The 21,721-nt window shown below is 36.9% G+C and overlaps 1 protein-coding gene across 3 annotated transcripts in view; it reads left to right on the forward strand.

Annotated features, from left to right (window-relative positions):
* Positions 1–5,558, forward strand: part of LOC134541322 (epidermal growth factor-like protein 7) — a 186,803-nt gene extending 181,245 nt beyond the window's left edge. For all 3 annotated transcript variants that reach the window (XM_063384727.1, XM_063384729.1, XM_063384726.1), the window contains one exon: positions 5,066–5,558. In XM_063384727.1, coding sequence (XP_063240797.1) covers positions 5,066–5,106 — 41 coding nt within the window. In that variant the 3' untranslated portion in view covers positions 5,107–5,558. The remainder of the gene's footprint in view (positions 1–5,065) is intronic.
* Positions 5,559–21,721: the final 16,163 nt, after the last annotated feature.

The raw sequence follows: 21,721 nt of genomic DNA on the forward strand, positions 1-21,721 counted from the left end.
TTAATGCTATACCGTGAACAATATATATATATATTTTTTGTTATCCCAATTTTAGCTAACACAAACACAGGGTGTATTTATGGTTACTATTTCATAAGTCCAAACTGAGCTTTATTTATAAAAATTATTTGTACTTGAAAATAACCACGGCGAGTGTGTATAGTTATTTCACACACTGAGATGTAAATAAATGGGGTACGGTGCCCTGGTTTCCAGGGATCCACCCAGCCCCCACCCTTGTGGGGGACTTGATGTGACCTCGTCCTCTGAGGATCCTCGTCATGTCCGGCTCGGGACATTTGGCAGTGGGAAGCCATCTTTTCACAGACGAGAGAGCCAAACGCCCGGTCGTGCATTATCGTTTTTTTTTTTTTTTTAATTTTAAACTGGATACTTCTGGAACCAAATTTTTTTTTTTTTTGACGTGACAACGCCTAATAAATCGATGAACGCCAGCTGCACGCACGAAAAAGTTGCCCCGTTACACACATTGTTCCGTTACGCTGTGTCCCGTTACGCTCGTTGTACGCTTGCGCCGCATCTATCTCTCTTCCGCTCGATTGGCCTTTTGCGTCCGAGGAGAAGAAAGACAGCGGCAGCACACAACTTACATCTACACGTGAACTGTTTCGTCGACTGTTTATAAAGTGAAGTGAAAAGTCAATGTGGTTTTCATTGCTTATTACAACAACAATTTCAGCAATAAAGGGTAAATATTCTTGCATTTTAAAAATCTGATTACTAGTATAATTTCAAGTATTTATTCTTTTATTATTAAAATAAAAATTATTCAATTTTATTCACAAAAGTGTGCAATCATTTCATCAATATTTTGTTAAGACGTCACGTTAAACTATCGTCCGTAAACCGACTTTACAGACAACCAATTTATTTTATATTACACGATTAAGTTTCGTCCGCTGTTGTGCCCACTTCAAAACGCTAAAAACATAATGAACGCGGTAGATAAAAGGAGGAGCAGTAAATAAATCTGAGTTACTGGCTGCAACAGATAAAGCTGTCCCGCTCGTTGTCTTGAAATAACGTCTCCCTCAAGTAACAACCACCTATCGTATCCGAAAGGTTTTTTTTTCATTGCTTTGTCAGGTTTTTAACGTTTCGCCGCCATGTGATGACCAAGCCAGTGGCGTAGACATTGGGGAGGGGGCCAAGGTCCCCGGGCTCCCATGCGGTGCGCGTCATTTGACCTAAAAGTCATATCTCCTAAACGTCACTTGACCTAAAATTTAAAATAATCCTTCAGTCATTTGACCTAAAAGTCATTTGACCTAAAATTCATTTTCCCTAAAAGTCATATCTCCTAAACGTCACTTGACTTAAAAGTCATTTGCCCTAAAAGTCATATCTCCTAAACGTCACTTGACCTAAACGTCATTTGCCCTAAAAGTCATATCTCCTAAACGTCACTTGACCTAAAAGTCAGTTGCCATAAGTCATTTGCCCTAAAAGTCATATATCCTAAACGTCCCTTGACCTAAAAGTCAGTTGCCCTAAAATTCATATCTCCAAAACGTCACTTGACCTAAAAGTCATATCTCCAAAACGTCACTTGACCTAAAAGTCAGTTGCCCTAAAAGTCATTTGCCCTAAAAGTCATATCTCCTAAACATCACTAGACCTAAAAGTCATTTCCCCTAAAAGTCATATATCCTAAACGTCACTTGTTCTAAAAGTCATTTGCCCTAAAAGTCATATCTCCTAAACGTCACTTGACCTAAAAGTCACTTGCCCTAAAAGTCAGTTGCCCTAAAAGTCATTTGACCTAAAAGTCATTTGCCCTAAAAGTCATATCTCCTAAACGTCACTAGACCTAAAAGTCATTTGCCCTAAAAGTCATATCTCCTAAACGTCACTTGTTCTAAAAGTCATTTGCCCTAAAAGTCATATCTCCTAAACGTCACTTGTTCTAAAAGTCATTTGCCCTAAAAGTCATATCTCCTAAACGTCACTAGACCTAAAAGTCATATCTCATAAACGTCACTTAACCTAAACGTCATTTGCCCTAAAAGTCATATCTCCTAAACGTCACTTTACCTAAAAGTCAGTTGCCCTAAAAGTCAGTTGCCCTAAAAGTAATTTGACCTAAAAGTCATTTGCCCTAAAAGTCATATCTCCTAAACGTCACTTGTTCTAAAAGTCATTTGCCCTATAAGTCATATCTCCTAAACGTCACTTGACCTAAAAGTCACTTGGCCTAAAAGTCAGTTGCCCTAAAAGTCATTCGACCTAACAGGCATTCAGCCAAAATATATTTTAGGTCATCATGACTTTAGGGCAAGTGGAGTGTACTCCCATGGAATGAAAATGCACCTCTTTGAGGGGACCAAATCGTAACTGTGAATTGGGAATGATAAATGCTATCCCTCCCGGAGGGGGGGGGGGGGGGGGTTGGAAATCGTACAGATTTTTTTGTCCATGACCAAACCTACTCATCTGAGATGAAACAAAATATTTTATGTATAATTATATTTTATCTCTCCCTGTAGTCTTTGTTATCGTATTTTTCTTCCAGGCTTGTAAAAAACGTTACCGTGGCCGCGATTATAAACGTGATACGAGCTTCTCGCATGACTTGAAGCTTCCAGACTTGTGATTTTCGTCGTGCTATCGGGGTGAATCCACGTTTTTTAAAAAGTTTTGAAACGTAACTGAAACACCTCACCACAACAACCGACCTCGGGACTTCCGTTTCCGATCGTTACCTGGGAAAAAAATAGCAGGTAAATTACGCATTTAAGACTCGGTAGCAATATCAATTACATTTCATCCTATTGAATTTACAGCTCTGTGCATCTACAAATGTAACTACATATTGTCATAGGTGTGCCCAGACATTTCCATTAGGGGGGGGGGGGGGGGGCCTTGCTAAATTTTTAAATCAGAAGCTGAATTTAGAATGTTAAATAACCTAAATACATTCACTCATTGCCGTGTTTATATGTTTGTGCAGTATCAACGAGATATGTTTACTAGTAATATTTATATCCGTACCATTTTAACAAACTTGAAAATATGTTGTTTTTTTTCCATAGACAATGTTTAAAGGGTACTTACACATTTTTCCCTCTCGAATTTTCCAATAGCTTGGTCCATATCTACCTTGAAATGAACTTCTTTTTAGTGAATGCAAACACAGCAATTCAGACAACTGAACTTTAGAAAACCTCTTAAATTTGTTTTTTGCTTGGCCATTATAAGGGACCTCGTATTTTAAATAAACTAAGGCGGCTGTATTTCCAGAACGATAAAATGTTTAAAAATATTGTTAATTAGCACGCTGCAACACTGAAACACAGTTTGAGTGTCACAGTGGCAGGAATATACGAATATTAACGAACGCATTTGAGAAAATGCCGATCTGAGTGATTTATATTAGGGGGGGCCATGGCCCACCTGCCTCCCCCTCATCCCCCCCCCTCCCCTGTAGGCATGCCTATGCATATTGTGTCAACTGCAACCAACAACGTGAGATTTCAGCTGAACAGTTAGAAAAATGTCGCCAAACACAAGTTTAAGGGATAATGATTTCTCTTAAAAAAATTTATAGGATATAAATTAATTACTTATCGTTAATATGCATTTTATGTGTATCTTTAAAAACAATAATAAATTGTGTGATGGTATTGGCGTTTCCTTTAGTTTGAGGCGGCATCACGTCATGTTTTAAAAGCTGGCTTCACCTACTTCCAGTTGTACTCCACAGAGTGCGGTCATCACATAGTTCCAATTTTACTCCACAGAGTGCGCGCGCGTTGGTAAATATCGATAGCCGTTGCAGCGCACGCGCGCACTCTGGCGGGGACAGAATTAACTACATTCGTGCAAGTAGTCAGCTGGTGCGTTATAGCTCCAAGTTGGGCACCAATTCTATGTTACAATCGATCCATAGAACGGTGTTTATTCTATAGCCTGTACATAATTGATGTGCGTGTGAGATCTGATTATATGTATATTTATGTAGAGTTGACTAGAATATGTCAGTACCGTCTGTGTAGGAGTACTTATTATTTGTAGGCCTACTTTATTGCAGTACGCTAATGTTAATTTCTTAGAAGTTTATATTTTCGTAGAGTTGGTGCATAGAAACGGTTTAAAATATCAAAATTTAGAGGTCACATCGAAAAACGTTTTATAAGAACATACACAACATTCCTAGTTAATAGAAATTCCTTATACACTACACTTGTAACGAAATGAACATATTTAAGTCAAGACAAATCATATGACAGACTTCATTTATGTAATAAATATAGTTAAAATAGTTTTCCACTTTGGATAGGCACTCAGGTAATCAGAGGTGGAAGCAAGAGTGATATATGTCCCCCCTTCCGAAGTTACAAACAAAATTTGAATAAAACAGTGAAGGCCGAGTGCATATTTTGGGTGATAGGTACACTGTCAGCTGTTACAACAACTTGAACTACAACCTACCCAGACAATGACTTTTACAAGCAAAAAAAAAATGAAGGTGCACGAATACATTAATATTCGGTGGTGTTAATCCATTTTAAGTGAATCTTAGGTTTCTCGCTGTTGTAAGAGGGACACAATGCTTAATATTGACTGCATTCAAATATAAACGTACCAAATAAAAAATTACAAACATGGCCTGAATTAACTACGTGAGTGTGATGGCATGCCCAGTAATATCTAAACTTGTTGGATTTTATAATTTTTTTTTTTTGCAATGGGTTAACACAAAGTTTCTTTCACGCGTCCTTTTTTTTTATTATTTCCTTCCACATCTTCCTGTCATATATTAGGTACATCTTATCCTCTTCCCCTTCCTCGTCCCTTTTTTTTTTGTTTAACTCTTCATTTGTCCTTTTCAGCTGTCTCCCATAGAAAAGTTTAAACTTGGTTCCTATGCAATTTCAGCTTTAAGTTATTGACATGGTCACCGTAGGTGTGTGCACTTACGTGAAAAAACACTTGTTTATGTTTATCATTTAAACTACTGAAAATCTATAAAAAAAAAAATTAGTGTACAGAGTACAGACTGTTTTAAAAATATGTTACTAACAAACTGTCATTATTGTTTCAGGTCATTGCAGAAGCAGTTATTGGGACACGATAATTTCCTAGCATCCAACAAGAAAACAAATTTATTAAAAAGCACATTACTGCCATTCCTTAAGTGAAAAAAAAAGTGTTTTTTTACAGAGTGAGTAATCAAATCGTGTAAACTAATAATAATGCAGGTAAATTATTGTATTGCCCTAATGTGGTATGAAAATCATTTGTAGGATATGGTTTCAAAAAAAATTGCAAGTTGCGGTAGAGGCGAGAGAAAGACGATAAAAAATTCCGTGTGGAATTACGTTCACGCGCAAGTGAAGAACTTTAAACACTTAACAGTCTTAAATTGTGTAACCAAAAAAATATTGTAAAATAGGAAATTTATTCTATTAGTATATTAGGTGATAAGTAGTCTTGCAGTGATGGGTAGTCCTCATTTAGTAAAATACGGCCAGGTAAAAAAAAAACAAACACCCAGGCTGGCCAAAAAAATTTATTTAAAAAAAAAAAATAGAAAATTTTTATTGTAAAATAATGTGTGACTGCAAGTTGTAACTCATAACTTAGTCAAGGATCGGTTTCCCTTAGTCTGAAGACTTGCCTGGTTTGAAGACGGGCCGTACTTTGCCTTCCACTGCGGGAGAGAACATCAGTATGAGGCGAAGTCTGTTATCAAACACTTTAGTTTTTTTTTTTTTTGTATTTATAAACTAATTAAAACTTGCAACATTCACGCATTTTTTTGCCAACAGGATAAAAAAATAAAAATTCACACAATTATGTACACTGTAATTTTATTTTTATAATTTCAACAGAAATATTCATGTAAACTTACATACATTTGTAAAATTTGTACATTTACATGACAGCAACTGTATCACTAAAAAAATTGTGTTTGCAGTAATACTGGGTTCAGATTCTTTTCCGGGCGTTTATTCTTTGTTTTTTCCCAGTACCACCAATAGTTAAAGTTATTTATAAACAGTTCCCTGAAAAGCTTCCCAGTATTAGCAGCTCATATAAATAAGCACGGTGAAAAAAAATAAAGTCATATTGTTTAATATTCTTTTATCCGCGGTTTAAATAAATGTGCTTGAATGATTCATCAATCTTATATATAAAATTCTCGTGTCACAGTTTTCGTTGCCATACTCCTCCGAAACGGCTTGACCGATTTTGATGAAATTTTTTGTGCTTATCCGGTATCTATGAGAATCGGCCAACATCTATTTTTCATCCCCCTAAATGTTAGGGGTAGTCCACCCCTAAATTTTTTTTTTATTTCCAGTTTTTGGTAGGAAATCACCATGGCAACGGCTGTTGCTTTGTTGATGCTTCATTCGTCTCTATGGCAACGGCTATTTCATTGTTAGTGCAGTCCTCATCACCGTTGAAATTTTGCAAGTGGTAGTGGGAGGGGGAGGTGTGGTGGTAGTGGGAGGATGGAGGGGGAGGTGTGGTGGTAGTGGGAAGGGGAGGTGTGGCGGGAGTGGGAGGGGGAGGTGTGGTGGTAGTGGGGGGTGGAGGGGGAGGTGTGGTGGTAGTGGGAAGGGGAGGTGTGGCGGGAGTGGGAGGGGGAGGTGTGGCGGTAGTGGGCAGGGGTAGGGGGAGGGTGGGAGAGGGACCGCCGACGCCGAGCAGATTTTTTCGCGAAATATGCCTGCCCCTAATGTTCCTTATGTTACGCAGGATGACATTTTCCGAAAATTAGATCTAATGGGTGGTTAAAACCAGGCAACAGTGGGTACTTTGTCTGCATGAGAACAGTATTTTGCATTGTTCATGCCTTCTGCGTCTCCATGGCAACGGGCATCGCGCGGCAGTGGCGTACCCACAAGGAGGGGCATGTATTATGAGCGGCGCAAGAGTGATCTGCCTGTAGCCTGCCGTAGCGAAGTACGGGTACATCAGTTGTACGTTGCGTGCACGAGTCGGGTAACCATCGGTGCTATTCATTTTCTCTCCGGTACATTATACAGCATTGTAATAAATTTTCACTGATTTTTTTTATTATTTACCATTACTATAAATGGGAGATGTGGCTTAATTTTTTTCCATTAGTACCTATAGCCGTGCGAAGCCGGGTCGGGCAGCTAGTTAAAGTATAAAATTACGCGCCAAATTTCGGGAGAAAAAGTCAGTCAGTATTATCTCGAAAAACGTATTTCGTACACACAAAAATAATCATAGTCACGTGCTGTACCAGTTACGATACTTTACATGTTACTTTACAAGTTATACGTAACTTTAAAGTTTATTGTAACTTTAAAGGTTACAATACAATACACTTGGAAACTTGTTTCCAAGGGAATCTTTTGTAAAAGTGCAGGAAATATATCGTGGGCTTAGTGGAAAAAGTTGGTAAGTCCTCTTTTTTGTGAAAATGAGTTAACTTCACAGATGAAGTTGTAAGGGCAATATCTTCGCCAAGAAAACGTTTGGAAGTCCAAATAATGAATTATTGTGGACGTTATCTTCTAGCTTTATTTCGGCAAGTCCATTATAACGCTATTCTAGGCAAGCAAAACTTGGTAAGTGAACTAACAGTCTTTTTCCGAAATTGGACTTAACGACTTTTTCCACTAAGCCCACGATATATTTTCTGTGCAGGATTAATTCCACACAAACGTACACAAAAACGCTCGTGCCTGTTGTCTATTCGGCAGCTGTCACGTGTCGCTGGATTTTGAATATCTTTGTGTGGTGAGGGGTTACACAGGCCACGGGGCAAGTGAAAAAACTGCCGGTGGTCGAATGAGAAAATCACATTCAAGTGTAAAATGATAACGCATTCTAGCACATTCTAGCACATCGCGCGAGTTTTTTGACGTGACAACGTCTAATAAATCGATGAACGCCGGCTGCACGCACGAAAAAGTGTCCCGTTACGCACATTGTTCCGTTACACTGTGTCCCGTTACGCTCATTGTACGCTTGCGCCGCATCTATCTCTCTTCCACGCGATTGGCCTATGCGTCCGAGGAGAAGAAAGACAGCAGCAGCACACAACTTACATCTACACGTGAACTGTTTCGTCGACTGTTTATAAATTGAAGTGAAAAGTTAATGTGGTTTTCATTGCTTATTACAATAACAATTTCGGCAATAAAAGTTTAATTATTCTTGCATTTTAAAAATCTGATTACTAGTATGATTTCAAGTATTTGTTCTTTTATTATTAAAAGAAAAATGATTCAATTTTATTCATAAAAGTATGCAATCATTTCATCAATGTTTTGTTATGACGTTGTCACGTTAAACTATCGTCCGTAAACCGACTTCACAGACAACAAATTTTTTTTTTAAGATTACCAGGGACGTTCACCAATAAAAGTAGCTGCATACTCATTGGTCCGGTCAAATGCTGGGAAGCAAACTTTCAACGACCACTGTCAATAATAAAAACAAACTGTAAAAACCATTAATTTGTGTCTAAGTTTTACAATCAGCCCTATTTCTCCCCCTAAACATGTATTACAGAGATAAATTTAATTGCACACATTGTTAAGTTTGTTTACTTTCGTAATTCTAGCCAGGTTTCTTTTGTCTCTTTATGATTGACTTAAAAGCTCGACAATATGTTGACTATTATACTCCCACATGAGTAATAAGAGAATAAAAATTCGTGAGATATGATTTTAACATTGTTTTTTCTGACTTTATTACGAGTATAAATATCTGTTTTTCTTTTCTTATGTTTATAATTTATTAGTTCTTATACAAGTAAGTATTAATTTGCAGTGTCTTAATTTTTGTAATGGTGTAATGCTAACGTAGCTACTTTTTTTTGTTGAGATTGTTCTCTGAGAACCTACAATGTGTTCTGAAATCAGTTATGATTAAGTATTTTTTAATGGCCAGTTTTCAATAATGTCAGAACAATGAAATAGTTATTGAATATTGTGATTATGTTGAATATAATTCACTCTTTCCGAATGTGTTGTATGCTTTAGCTGTCTTTTCCAATTTCTATTGTACGTCACAAATAAATCTTAACATGTACACTTCGGAAATTAAATTATTTTGGGAAATAAGTAGAGAATAAGCAGGCTAACAAAGATAGATTTTAGTTGCGTTTGAACTGACAAAATATATATATATAAACAAATTTATTTAAATATGTGATTTCTCGTTTTCACTGTCAATTTTGTTTTATCTCAAATTTGACAATTCTCAAAAGTTTTAGTAATGATCTACCTATCCTTCTGTCAGTTGTTCTATCTACAGTGTTTGTAAACAACATGAAGGGGTTGTCATTGTTCTAAAACAAATATCATGTGGTAAGTACTTTGCCTGTGTCGTTTTAAAAATCATCATTTTGTGAACTGTTAAATTTGGGAGATTGTACAACGTTACTCGAGATATTCGGAAGGCAGAATACTGGAAAATTTTAAGCTAATACATCTGTCCATTGTGGGTACTTTCCCACTGTCTGGGTGGGACTTATTGCGTTACATAGCGAACCCTACTTTCAAACAAAGCTCGTACGTTTTGCTAATCAAACAGTAAATGGAATTATAGTACTTAATAATATATTTAAAATTATCTTTGAAAGATTTGTGCAATGGCAGTGCATGACTTGATGTAAACTTTTGGACATACGCCTTTGCTATGCACATGTGGGGTTTGTGTTGTTTTTTTTTCGTTTTGTTAGTCAATTTTTCTTTATTTTTCTTTGTCTGTTGACCATATTCCTGTTGTGGAGTATTGTGTGATGTTTATATCCTGACAACAACAATTTTTTTCTTAATTTGTGTTTTTGTCGTTTGTGTTTTTTGTAGTTTTCTTCCACAGACATACCTGTGCATAGCAATGGCGTATGTCCAAAAGTTTACATCAATTCAATATATTTAAACTTCTGTGTTGAGGCGACGTCTGTGGGAATTTTGGTGTGCTTGACGTTTCGGCGTGCCTTGCTGGAGACATCTTCAAGGGTGATTTAACAAGTGAAGGTCTGGTGATCCGGCTCGGTGTTTTATGTTGGATCAGTACACAGTCAAGCTGTGATTCAGTCGAGGCTGACGCGACCACTCTGAAAACTGTTCTGATTGGCCAGTGCCTCCCCCCCCCCCCAATCGCGACCAGTCACACCTGGGCTGAGAATGGTCTTGTGTGAACACTGCGTCTTCATTGTGACTATCTCCCTTGAAGATGGCTGCGACACGGTAAGCCGAAACGTCGGGACACATGCAGTTTTAAGATTTGCAAGTTTTTAGCCACCCGGATCCTGCTTAGTTAAAAACAGTCACTGTAACACGTGGTTCAAGCACTGCCATTTTAAAGGGTTCTTAAAATAAGAATAAATAATTCAATGATTTCAAGGACACGTGTGTGTTTTATACAAACATTTGTAGGAAAAACTGGGTTTCCTATCTCTTTGAAACTCTTGTTTATCATTGGTAGCAAAACGACTTGATTACAAACTTTGTATCATCAATGATAGTGTAGTGTTATTTTTATAGAACATGTCTTGTCGCGAGAAGCTCAATTTATGGCTTGCTTACTTTAATTTGTTTTCCAATTACATTACGACTGGTCTCATGTTGTAAAATGATATATAACTGCCAATATTTGTATATAATATACATGTAGGTACTAACAGTAAGACAGAATATTTCAATATGTAATTTGGTTGCATAGTATATTGTTTGAATGTATCTCTGTGTATTCGTAAGCATATTATTAATTTTCGTGTGAAATGTACATGATGTGAAATTTGTACTTTTTTATTAAAAGGTTTTCTACTATTTGTAATTTATTCTTTTTATTTATTTTTTTATGTTATTTTTTTTAAATCAGTTATACTTAGTATGCTGTATTTTATACCAATTTGTGCGCTTAGACTTTTGTTTCAGTTTTGATTGTTACAATTAATGAATTAAATATATTCAAATTAAACTTATAACATTATTTTATTAAAAAAATTACCTCAAACTTTGCTTTAGGGGCGCTGTAAGGAAATTGTTTTAAATGTAATTTTAAACTTCTTATGTTTCAGAACATGGGTATAGTAGCGTAACCTGTATTTTAAGAGAGATTATCAGAAATTTTAAAACTGTGCAAATAAAAATCAGGTAAGATTATTAAAACGAAATTATTTTAAATTATCTTATAATATTACCATATGTCTGATATTTTTGCTTAATATTTAATAGGTAAGTAAAAAAGCTAGAAAATTTGGTGAGTTTACTTACTTGGGCTAAGTGCACCAGCTTCAATGTCATTAGTTCACTTACTGCTGTTTTTATTAGCAGCAAAGATGACACCTTTTGAATAAGTAATGTACGTGTTTAGTTCATTTTGTTGAGGATTTTTTTTTTGTTTTGATGTAGGTCCTAACTACAAAAAAAAAATTCGAAAGTGCGAGTTGCATTGTCAGCCTGTGACCAGAATAATTTCAATGTTTTGAGAATCGTTAAATACACAATTATACAGAAGGTAATGGGAAAGCGGAGAGTTATGAATCCCTGAATAACCAGCCATGATTCGGCTTTGCTTTAGTAGTTGGACCGTTGAGTATCTACCTAGCAGTGGCGGATCCAAGGAGGGGCACCAGGGGCAAGTGCCGCCCCCCCCCCCCCCTAAAAAAAAAACAGTTGTCTGCTAAATTAATATTGCCGACAAAAATGATTGTTTCTGAAACCAATAAAATATTTTAATATAATTAATGAATTTCTTGTAGAATCATAAAATCTGGTGGTTGGATGTTATGTGTAGTGTGAGCACATTAAATAAAAAATTTAGTAATTTAAAAAATTTTTTCTCCGGCTACTCTGAAATCCTCTGGATCCGCCACTGCTACCTAGTCTAATAATATCTACCGAGTCTAATAGCTTTCCTTTCCAAACAACGGAGAAACAGAGGCCGTAACTTCCAGTTTAATGGGGCAAAAATGTTTTCTTTTGTTTTTTCGCGGAAACCCACCGTAGAATGTTTTCACGCTCATGGTAATGCTTGCTATTCATTTTTTTTGGTATTTTTTTTTCTGATGTGACACAGGCAGAAAATGGGGGAAGCTTACGATTCACTCGTCCTTCTGGACATACCCGAATACTCACGTTGGCAAGCCTTCTTTTTCAACAGACGAGAGAGACAAACGTCCGATCGTGCATCTTCGGTTTTTTTTTTGGTTCATTGTAAATAAATATACAACTCATGATAACTAATGGTCAATTAGGTTAGGTTAGCTACATTATAAATACTTTAAAACATTGTGGACGGTTGATTTGGTTAGGATAGCTACATTAAAGATACTGTGAAATCATGTAAACGGTTTCCCCCAAATAACTACACCTGTACGGAAGAAAAAAAGCGAGCATGAACTTCGGGGAACTTCGGGTTTGGCTCTCTCGTCTGTGAAAAGAAGGCTTGCCCAACGTGAGTATTCGGGTATGTCCAGAAGGACGAGTGAATCGTAGGCTTCCCGGCAAATGGGGACAAGAACAAAGACGGTGCGTTATTTCGCGGTTGTCTCGTTTTTTGTAATAGCGTGTGTTTTTTTTTTACTGTGAAATGAAGTTGTGGTCATTCCAAGCCGACGGTACTGAGGTTATTTTCCGTATATTAGTATAGGATAGAGTGCGTTTATGTCTCTGAGGTCTTGAGGGGGTTAAATTCACAAAATAAATATCTCTGTAAAAAACAAATTTTTAGAACGAAAATATTTAAACGATTTTCTTTTACAATTATCACAGTGTAATGTTTTTTAATAAGTTGAAGTTAGCTTCAAATTGTAATATATTAGTCTTTAATTTTGAATACGTGCCAATAATTTTTTCCAAAAAAAAAAAATGGTTGTAAAGTCGGTTTACGGACGATAGTTTAACGTGACAAAGTCATAACAAAACATTGATGAAATGATTGCATTCTTTTATGAATAAAATTGAATCATTTTTATTGATTTATCACTATTTTGTATGGATACAAAGAAGGAGTGAAATGAAATCTACAATTTTATTGATGAATTTATTTTTATTTGCACTCATTAATTCAAATATGTTTATTACTTTAACGAACAGATTATTTTTACTATAACTTTTATACATGTTTGCTATTTAACTTCTTCCAATCTGTGTTATTCTGTTAAGGATAGGACGATGATAGGAAAAAACAGGAAACGAATGGGAGTGTTTCAAGTTTAATGTACCTCAAAAAAGTCAAATCGATGGTTGTTCCAATCAAGTGGAAGAGAGATAGATGCGGCGCAAGCTTAGAATGAGCGTAACGGGACACAGCGTAACGGGATAATGTGCGTAACGGGACACTTTTTCGTGCGTGCAGCTTGCGTTCATCGATTTATTAGACGTTGTCACGTCAAAAAAGATCATTTTCAACATGTGGTATCTGGTGGAGTAATCAGCACTGTTCACGCAGGGAGACTTTCATAGAGCTCTCAGCTGAAACCTACATCGTGTCAAGAGAATGCCGAGTGTCTGTCTGGGTGGCGCATACGTTACAAGGTCGCTTGCTCCAGACATATCGGCCAGACTCTCAGACGGCGCGAAGCAAGCAGGCCCCTTACGGGGCCATGCATTCGGAACACATCTTTGCCTTGGGGATTAAAAAAAAAAAGAAGAAAAAAAAGAAGCTATCTAGGGTAACTCACACTAGTTGGATCTCTTCTTATTTATTTTTTTCCCTCCGGAAAGCTGGCCTACTCTTGCGGAAAGTTTTCAAGTCCGAACAGACGAGGGCTTTCATAGTGAGATGCCGAGTCATGACATTCATATCTCAATGGACCATTAAATACTACAGTCATTTCTACGGACTTTAAAATAAACGATGGGTTTTTAGTTTTAAACAGAGTAAAAAAAAACCACTTAAGAAAAAAAGTGTATTTCTGTAGTAGAGTTAACAATGTTTTGTTGTGTTACGTGTTAGCTTCCGGTACTCGGCGTTTGGTGAAAGTAATTCCGTGAGTGGAACGGAAGTCGCATGGGACGGAAATGTGTAACCACGGTGCTGCCATCTGTAGCGGATGGCGCGAAACAAAGTTCACAAATCAAAAAGAGAATCTGTTTAGCGAATTTTTACAATATCGGCAGATTTTTTTTTAAACTAAATTTACTGCCGTAATTCAGGTCCAAAGCTGAGTTTTGGTATTTTTTTTATTTTTCAAGTCTCCTGTGCTTTTATCTGAGCCGTTTCATTATAAATGTTTAAAATTTATGTCTGCTAATAAAATGATTAAATAATCGACGTAGCTGCTCCGGCAACGAAATCTAGCGGCTGGTGCGGAAACTATGTGGGATTTGCGTGCAGAAATGTTTTTTTTTAAAAACTCAATGCCTGTATATTTATCACACACGAAATTATTTTCAAGGAACTCTACGTTAAATTTGTATCAGAGTTTCGTATAATAAGTTAATTTGCAACATGAGAGCATGGAAATTTACTTGCCAGCGAGGTTAGCTTTTACACATCTCTGGCTAGTACTGAAAGTCTCGATTTATTTGTAACACTCCAAGATAATGCCAGTTAGTAGATCTGCACATTTAGTAAGCCCAGTCCACTTAAATTTACGAAAATATTAGAAGATTTTCGGGTAGTTTTTAAACAGTGTTCTTCAAACATTTAAGGGGCCCGCCTATCTGGGCACACATACGGTGTGCAGAGCTTCAGGAAAATCAACGCGATTTCAAAACTACTCAGGATATCCGAGTGGGGCCTATTTACAAATAGCATTTAAGAGTTCGCTGAGGGACTAAAAGTACTTTTAATTTCGGATTAAGTTTTTAAACTGTATTTTTAGAAGCGTTAAAATGGCTAAAACGCGTGTTTTTAGAGAATTTTTAGGCATAAAAAAATCAGTACAGATTCTTGAAAGCACTTAAAGGGCTTGCATATGACCTTTATCTTCAATTCTCCGCCATATAATGTTACGGTCACCGCTCAAATTTCACAGTTATCCTGTGACGACGAGACGAATGTGCGCCAGTTCAGAGACTTACGCTTAGAGGCTACGCCGCGCTGGAAGCACCAGCGAGCGTCGCGCTTATCATCCCGCCTCACTAACACACATACACCCCTGACGAGGCGGGCCCCTTAAGGTGGAAAATTTTAACTGAATTAGACTGCAGTCAAAAATACACTAAAAACCAGAATTTCAAAACTGTGAGAAATATTTAATAAAATCATTAATCTCTTCCCGATATTGTAATTGTGTGTAATTTATATAAAAATTTGTATCGTAAATACGCTTCGGCCAAGATATTGAAATTGAAATACTTATGTCATTCTTAGTAAGAATGTTTTGGCACTGGGATTTGAACATCGAAAGCATCTAGCATTTAATTTGCAAGTAGACAGGCCAGTTAAGTTTATTGACAGATCCAACATCTAAGAAAACAATTGAGAAACGGCTATGAAGAATCGAGAAACGGCTATGAAGAATCGAGAAACAGCTTTTCAGCTATTGATAAGACATTATTATTCTACAAAACCTACTTAAGACTTTAATATAATTGAAAACAAACATGTATATTTCTGTTTCATTTTTGCACCGGTAGTAGGTTATAGTAGAAAAAAGCAAAAGAAAAAATGATGGTACCACACATTACATGAATACTGTAAAAAAAATTGTTTTTCATATTCTAATATGTCAATTTGAAAGTTACGACAGTGTGACAGTTTAAAAAAACTGACTATCTGGCAAAAACAAACAGCAAACCAAACATGTATTCACTTGATTTTAGTAGTAAGAAAACTACTGATTTGGCAACATTGTGATAGTTTTTCAGAGAAATAAATCGTCGAAAAAAATTAAATCTTATCTGTTAGCTTGATCAATGTTCTTATCTTACCGTTCCAAGTACTCCGTGCGTCTCATCGCTCGTGAGATTAAAAACTTGCCAAATTCGGGCTATCACCAGCTGGACAAATAATTACGTAATCTCGCAGTTTACGTGGAAACAAAGATAGCTTAACCTTGGACACGAGGTGTATAAATTTGACTCATGCGAAGCTGTGTACACTGTTGCCTTGTCATCGCCACGTGAAGCCCAGAAAAGAATTCCTGTCGTGAACATCATCACTTAGCCAAAGTGAACTTAGCTCGTACAGCTCCTTACAGCGTTATTTATCTCTGTAGAAACCGTGAGTACAATATTTTTTGAAGTGAAACATCTAATGCGACTTCCAACAAGGTTGAGTTAAACGTTTAACGTTCCTGGGGAGGTGGAATAGAAAGAGACAGAACGAGTGTGTGTCATTTCTCTATGTCCACGAGGTCTCGCCGCGTCAATTTTCTCCTTGGGGCGAACCCGCCCGCTTAATTAAATGAACAGCTTTTATCGTTGAATGATTTCATGATTTATTTTAGTTTGATTTGATACAATATTATCTCACTAAAAATCAATTTCTACCCCTTCCTATTTTCATTTCCACATTACGAAGTTTCACTTCTTCAGCGCGGATGGACTCCACGCACTATTTTCCACCTCTAACTATGATTCTTGAAATCTCAAAAGTGTGACAGCTTACTTAAGTTTAACATCATAAATTAGCTTAAATCTCTAGAAGTTTAGTGTAACGTTATAGTTAACAGTCCTCATCGTAAGGAGATATATAGTCTGTTATGAAACTCGTTTCAAATTTAACAGACCTCAAAACGTCGAGTGATGGTTTGAAAGTGACATTTTTTAAATAAGTAACACAAATTTTTGAGAACTGTCCAACTCGAGACAAATTACATGTTACAGACAGTATTAATTTCGTTTAATTAATTTATCAGATTTTCATAATAACCAAGAGCCGATAAATTCACATTTTCAGTACCAATTTGTTATGATTGAAAAAAAAAACTATGTAAAAAAATATATTTTATAATTTTGTAGTATTTCAGCACTAAAATTATTTGACGTGACAACGTCTAATAAATCGATGAACGCCGGCTGCACGCACGAAAAAGTGTCTCGTAACGCACATTGTCCCACTACGATGTGTCCCATTACGCTCATTGTACGCTTGCGCCGCATCTATCTCTCTTCCACTCGATTGGAACAACCATCGATTTGACTTTTTCGAGACACGTTAAACTTGAAACACTCCCATTCGTTTCCTACTTTTCCTATCATCGTCCAATCCATAACAGAATAACACAGATTGGAAGAAGTTAAATAGCAAACACGTATAAAAGTTATAATTAGTTAAAATAAACTGTTCGTTAAAGTAAAAAACATATTTGAATTAATGAGTGCAAATAAAAGTAAAATTTATCAATAAAATTGTAGATTTCATTTCACTCCTTTGTAGCCATACAAAATAGTGATAATTCAATAAAAATTATTCAATTTTATTCGTAAAAGTATGCATTCATTTCACCAATGTTTTGTTATGACGTTGTCACGTTAAACTATCGTCCGTAAACTGACTTTACAGATAACCAATTTTTTTTTTCCTATATGGAGCTTGTTCACAAAGCCGTCGAAATGGAACTTGCGAAAGTCATACTGTAGAGTGCATGACCGTTCAAGTGGGTGTGAACGATTATTATCGTTTTTTTTTTCCATTTCGATTGTGTTGATTAACTGGGCGGCGACCTCAAAGCATCGCACATAAGAGGCTGCCAGGAATGTCACTGATAAGGCCTTGCCTCGTTGGAAGTAAGAACGAGCGGTAACGACAGTAGCAGTAAAGATTTATCTGTTCGCCTCGCTGGCCCGCGACAAGACAAAGTACGAGTAAGCGATAAAGACCTTTTCACACTGTCAAGTTTTCCTTTCCAACTATTCTTCACAAACAAAATTTAAAAAAAATAAAATTGGTTGACTGTAAAGTCGGTTTACGGACGATAATTTAACGTGACAACGTCATAACAAAACATTGATGAAATGATTGCATACTTTTATGAATTAAATTGAATCATTTTTATTGAATTATCACTATTTTGTATGGCTACAAAGAAGAAGTGAAATGAAATCTACAATTTAATTGATCAATTTACTTTTATTTGCACTCATTAATTGAAATACGTTTATTACTTTAACGAAGAGATTATTTTAACTATAACTTTTATACATGTTTGCTATTTAACTTCTTCCAATCTGTGTTATTCTGTTAAGGATAGGACGATGATAGGAAAAGTAGGAAACGAATGGGAGTGTTTCAAGTTTAATGTTCCTCGAAAAAGTCAAATCGATGGTGGTTCCAATCGAGTGGAAGAGAGATAGATGCGGCGCAAGAGTACAATGAGCGTAACGTGACACAGCGTATCGGGAGTATGTGCGTTACTGGACATTTTTTCGTGCATGTAGCCGGCGTTCATCGATTTATTAGACGTCACGTCAAAAACGATAATGTACGAAATGTGGCTTTCAATTTCTCCATCAAGTAAAGTCTGGACGGATAACCTCGATCATAATGTTCGCAGGCTTTCACGGCCATTGTCTGAAGTAGCTTGGCTTCTGGGTTGTAGCCGCGTCCTTGGCAAATAATTCATCGACGTTTCGGTCGACATTGCAGTCACCATCATCAGGGAGCAGCAACTTACGTTACCTACAGTAGGTTACTGCTCCCTGATGATGGTGACTGCAATGTCGACCGAAACGTCGATGAATTATTTGCCAAGGACACGGCTACAACCCAGAAGCCAAGCTACTTCAACCTCGATCATATTTTTAATTCCGGTTACAATATCAATTTTTTATTATTATTACTGGATGAGCTAACTCAAACTTTTCACTTTTAATCCTTTTTAAAAACTAAAATTTTTGCTTTAAGTACTGGATGTAAAATTTGATCTTGTCACGATTTTTGTGGATTTCACAACTTATAAAAAAGTTAGCTAAAATCATATTAATTTTCTATCACTCTCTTCATTCGTGGTAAATTGAATGTTCAGCAGTATTTAAAAGTTATAGACATGTAATTAGCTTTTCCACAGATGATTACTTTTCATACGACATTAATTGAAACTTTATAAAATCTTTAATATTATGATAGTTAACTTTTGGTGTTCAGTTAGGCTGCGTAGCAAAGAAAAATCTTATCTTGCATCTGATCCAAATTTTCAATCGTAATGTCTACCCGTAAATGTTAAACTTGGTTTTAAAATATCAATTGGATATTTATTTTTATACAAAAATTTAATTTAACACGCTGTCTTTAAATAACTCGCTAAGTCAGCAAAGCGATTTTTTTTAACCGTATGACCAGTCAAATTTACCCAATCAAAATATTTTTGCAGCATAAGTTTTTCAAATATTTTTATTTCCTTAAAGTAGAGCATGTTTGATTTTATTTTGAATTGTTATTAGTAGTTGGGATATTCATCAAAGCATATCAAACATTTTTAGTCATAGTAACAAACAATTTGGTGTATGATGGTGAATAAAATCTTTTGAAACATGCCATTAACTCGAAAACTGTGACTTATTTAATTTTTATATTTTTTTATTCAGAGCCGTGTTTACTGGCCTGTTAATTAATTTCGGCTATACTTTGATATATGTGAAACTTTGTATATAAAAACCCTTTAAAAGCGAAAAGTTATTTAAATGTGTCCTACATTTAATGATATAACTAAAGTGTACTCAATCAGATGAGCTAAACAAATTTGCAGCAGTCACTAAACAAAGTAAACATAAACGGGCAAATAATTGGCAATCGAGGTCACGTGTAGAACTTGTAGAGAGCGTAGCGCCAGTTGCGCCTAGAGCAAAAAAAAAAAGGAGGGGGGGGGGGACATTTTACGAAATTCAGCTTTTATCAGAGAAGGGAGCGCGTTAAAAAAAAAAAAAAAACATTATTAGAGAAACAAATTTTTAGAACAATTGTTTGTGTGTATTAGAAAACATATGTTCCCTAACTAGAAAAACCTTGCTCCTTGTTTTATTTATTTTGTTGGGATGATAACCTACTAGCCAGGTAAAAGACACTGATACAAAGACTTTAAGGAAACTTCATGGTAACGTTTTATTTGGAATGAAATTACTATAAATCACAATCGCATTTTTTTTGTCTTCTACAGACTGACGTATGATAGTGCTTCTTTTTCACACGCCAGTTGCCAGATACACAATATTGCATATCGTACACATGGAATAATGAATTTATAATGAATAAACCTAGACTTAAAAACTGAACACGAGAGCGGCGAGTGTGTGAAGCCCACCCGACTTCAGTTCAAAAGGAATCGAATTGTTTTTCAAGGATGAGTGCTCAATTACACAAAACGTCTTGCGGTCCACAAAACCGTATTGGGCTACACTCTAGGCGATAAGACACTGATGCTATGCCACTGATGTTTATGGTTACTTCCTTGAAGAACCTTTTACCCTTAACGATCCCTAAAAATATCGAATCTTATTAAAGATGTCAGCAATTTTTGATGAACTTACGAATCGTTGACAGGTTATATAATATTGCGTTTTATGTGGGGTGAAATACTAGGTTAGCAAGTTTTATTATAGTTTTATTAATTACTAATACTAACATAACTAATAAATAATTGTACTTAAAAATTCACTTAAAAATGTTTATTCGCAAGTCACTCGATGACTGTCAAATTCCGCAGTTCGTACTCCTAAGGGGAAAGTCACGTGGTGCTGATAGTTCCCAAGAGGAAGTAAAGTAATACTGATAGTTCTTAAGGGGGAAGTCCCTTGTTCTAATAGTCGTGAGGGGGAAGTCACGTGGTGCTGACAGTTCCTAAGGGTGGAGTCATTGTTGCTTATAGTTTCTAAGGGGAAGTCACGTGGTGCTGATTGTTCTTAAGGGGAAGTCCCTTGGTCTGATAGTCCTGAAGGGGAAGTCACGTGGTGCTAATAGTTCCGGAGGGGAAGTCCCTTTGGCCTGATAGTCCTGAGGGGGACTTTATGTGGGGCTAATAGATCCTAAGGGGGAAGTCCCTTGGTCTGATAGTCCTGAGGGAGACTTTACATGGGGCTAATATATCCTAAGGGGGAAGTCCCTTGGTCTGATAGTCCTGAGGGGGACTTTACGTGGGGCTAATAGTTCCTAAGGGGGAAGTCCCATGGTCTGATAGTCCTGAGGAGGACTTTACGTGGGGCTAATAGATCCTAAGAGGGAAGTCCCTTGGTTTGATAGTCCTGAGGGGGACTTTACGTGGGGCTAATAGTTCCTAAGGGGGAAGTCCCTTGGCCTGATAGTCCTGAGGTGGACTTTACGTGAAACTAATAGATCCTAAGGGGGAAGTCCTTTGGTCTGATAGTTCTGAGGGGGACTTTACGTGGGGCTAATAGATCCTAAGGGGGAAGTCCCTTGGTCTGATAGTCCTGAGGGGGACTTTACGTGGGGCTAATAGATCCTAAGGGGGAAGTCCCTTGGTCTGATAGTCCTGAGGGGGACGTTACGTGGGGCTAATAGATCCTAAGGGGGAAGTCCCTTGGTCTGATAGTCCTGAGGGAGAATTTTAGTGGGCCTAATAGTTCCTAAGGGGGAAGTCCCTTGGTCTAATGGTACCGAGGGGGAAGTCACGTGGTCTGATAGTCCTGAGGGGGACTTTACGTGGGGCTATAAAGTTCCTAAGGGGGAAGTCCCTTGGTCTAATGGTCCCAAGGGGGAAGTCACGTGGTCTGATAGTCCTGAGGGGGACTTTACCTGGGGCTAATAGTTCCTAAGGGGGAAGTTCCTTGGTCTGATAGTCCTGAGGGGGAAGTCACGTGGTCTGATAGTCCTGAGGGAGACGTTACGTGGGGCTAATAGTTCCTAAGGGGGAAGT

The sequence above is a fragment of the Bacillus rossius genome, chromosome 18, assembly GCF_032445375.1.
Source record: "Bacillus rossius redtenbacheri isolate Brsri chromosome 18, Brsri_v3, whole genome shotgun sequence".
Taxonomy (NCBI): Eukaryota; Metazoa; Arthropoda; class Insecta; order Phasmatodea; family Bacillidae; genus Bacillus; species Bacillus rossius.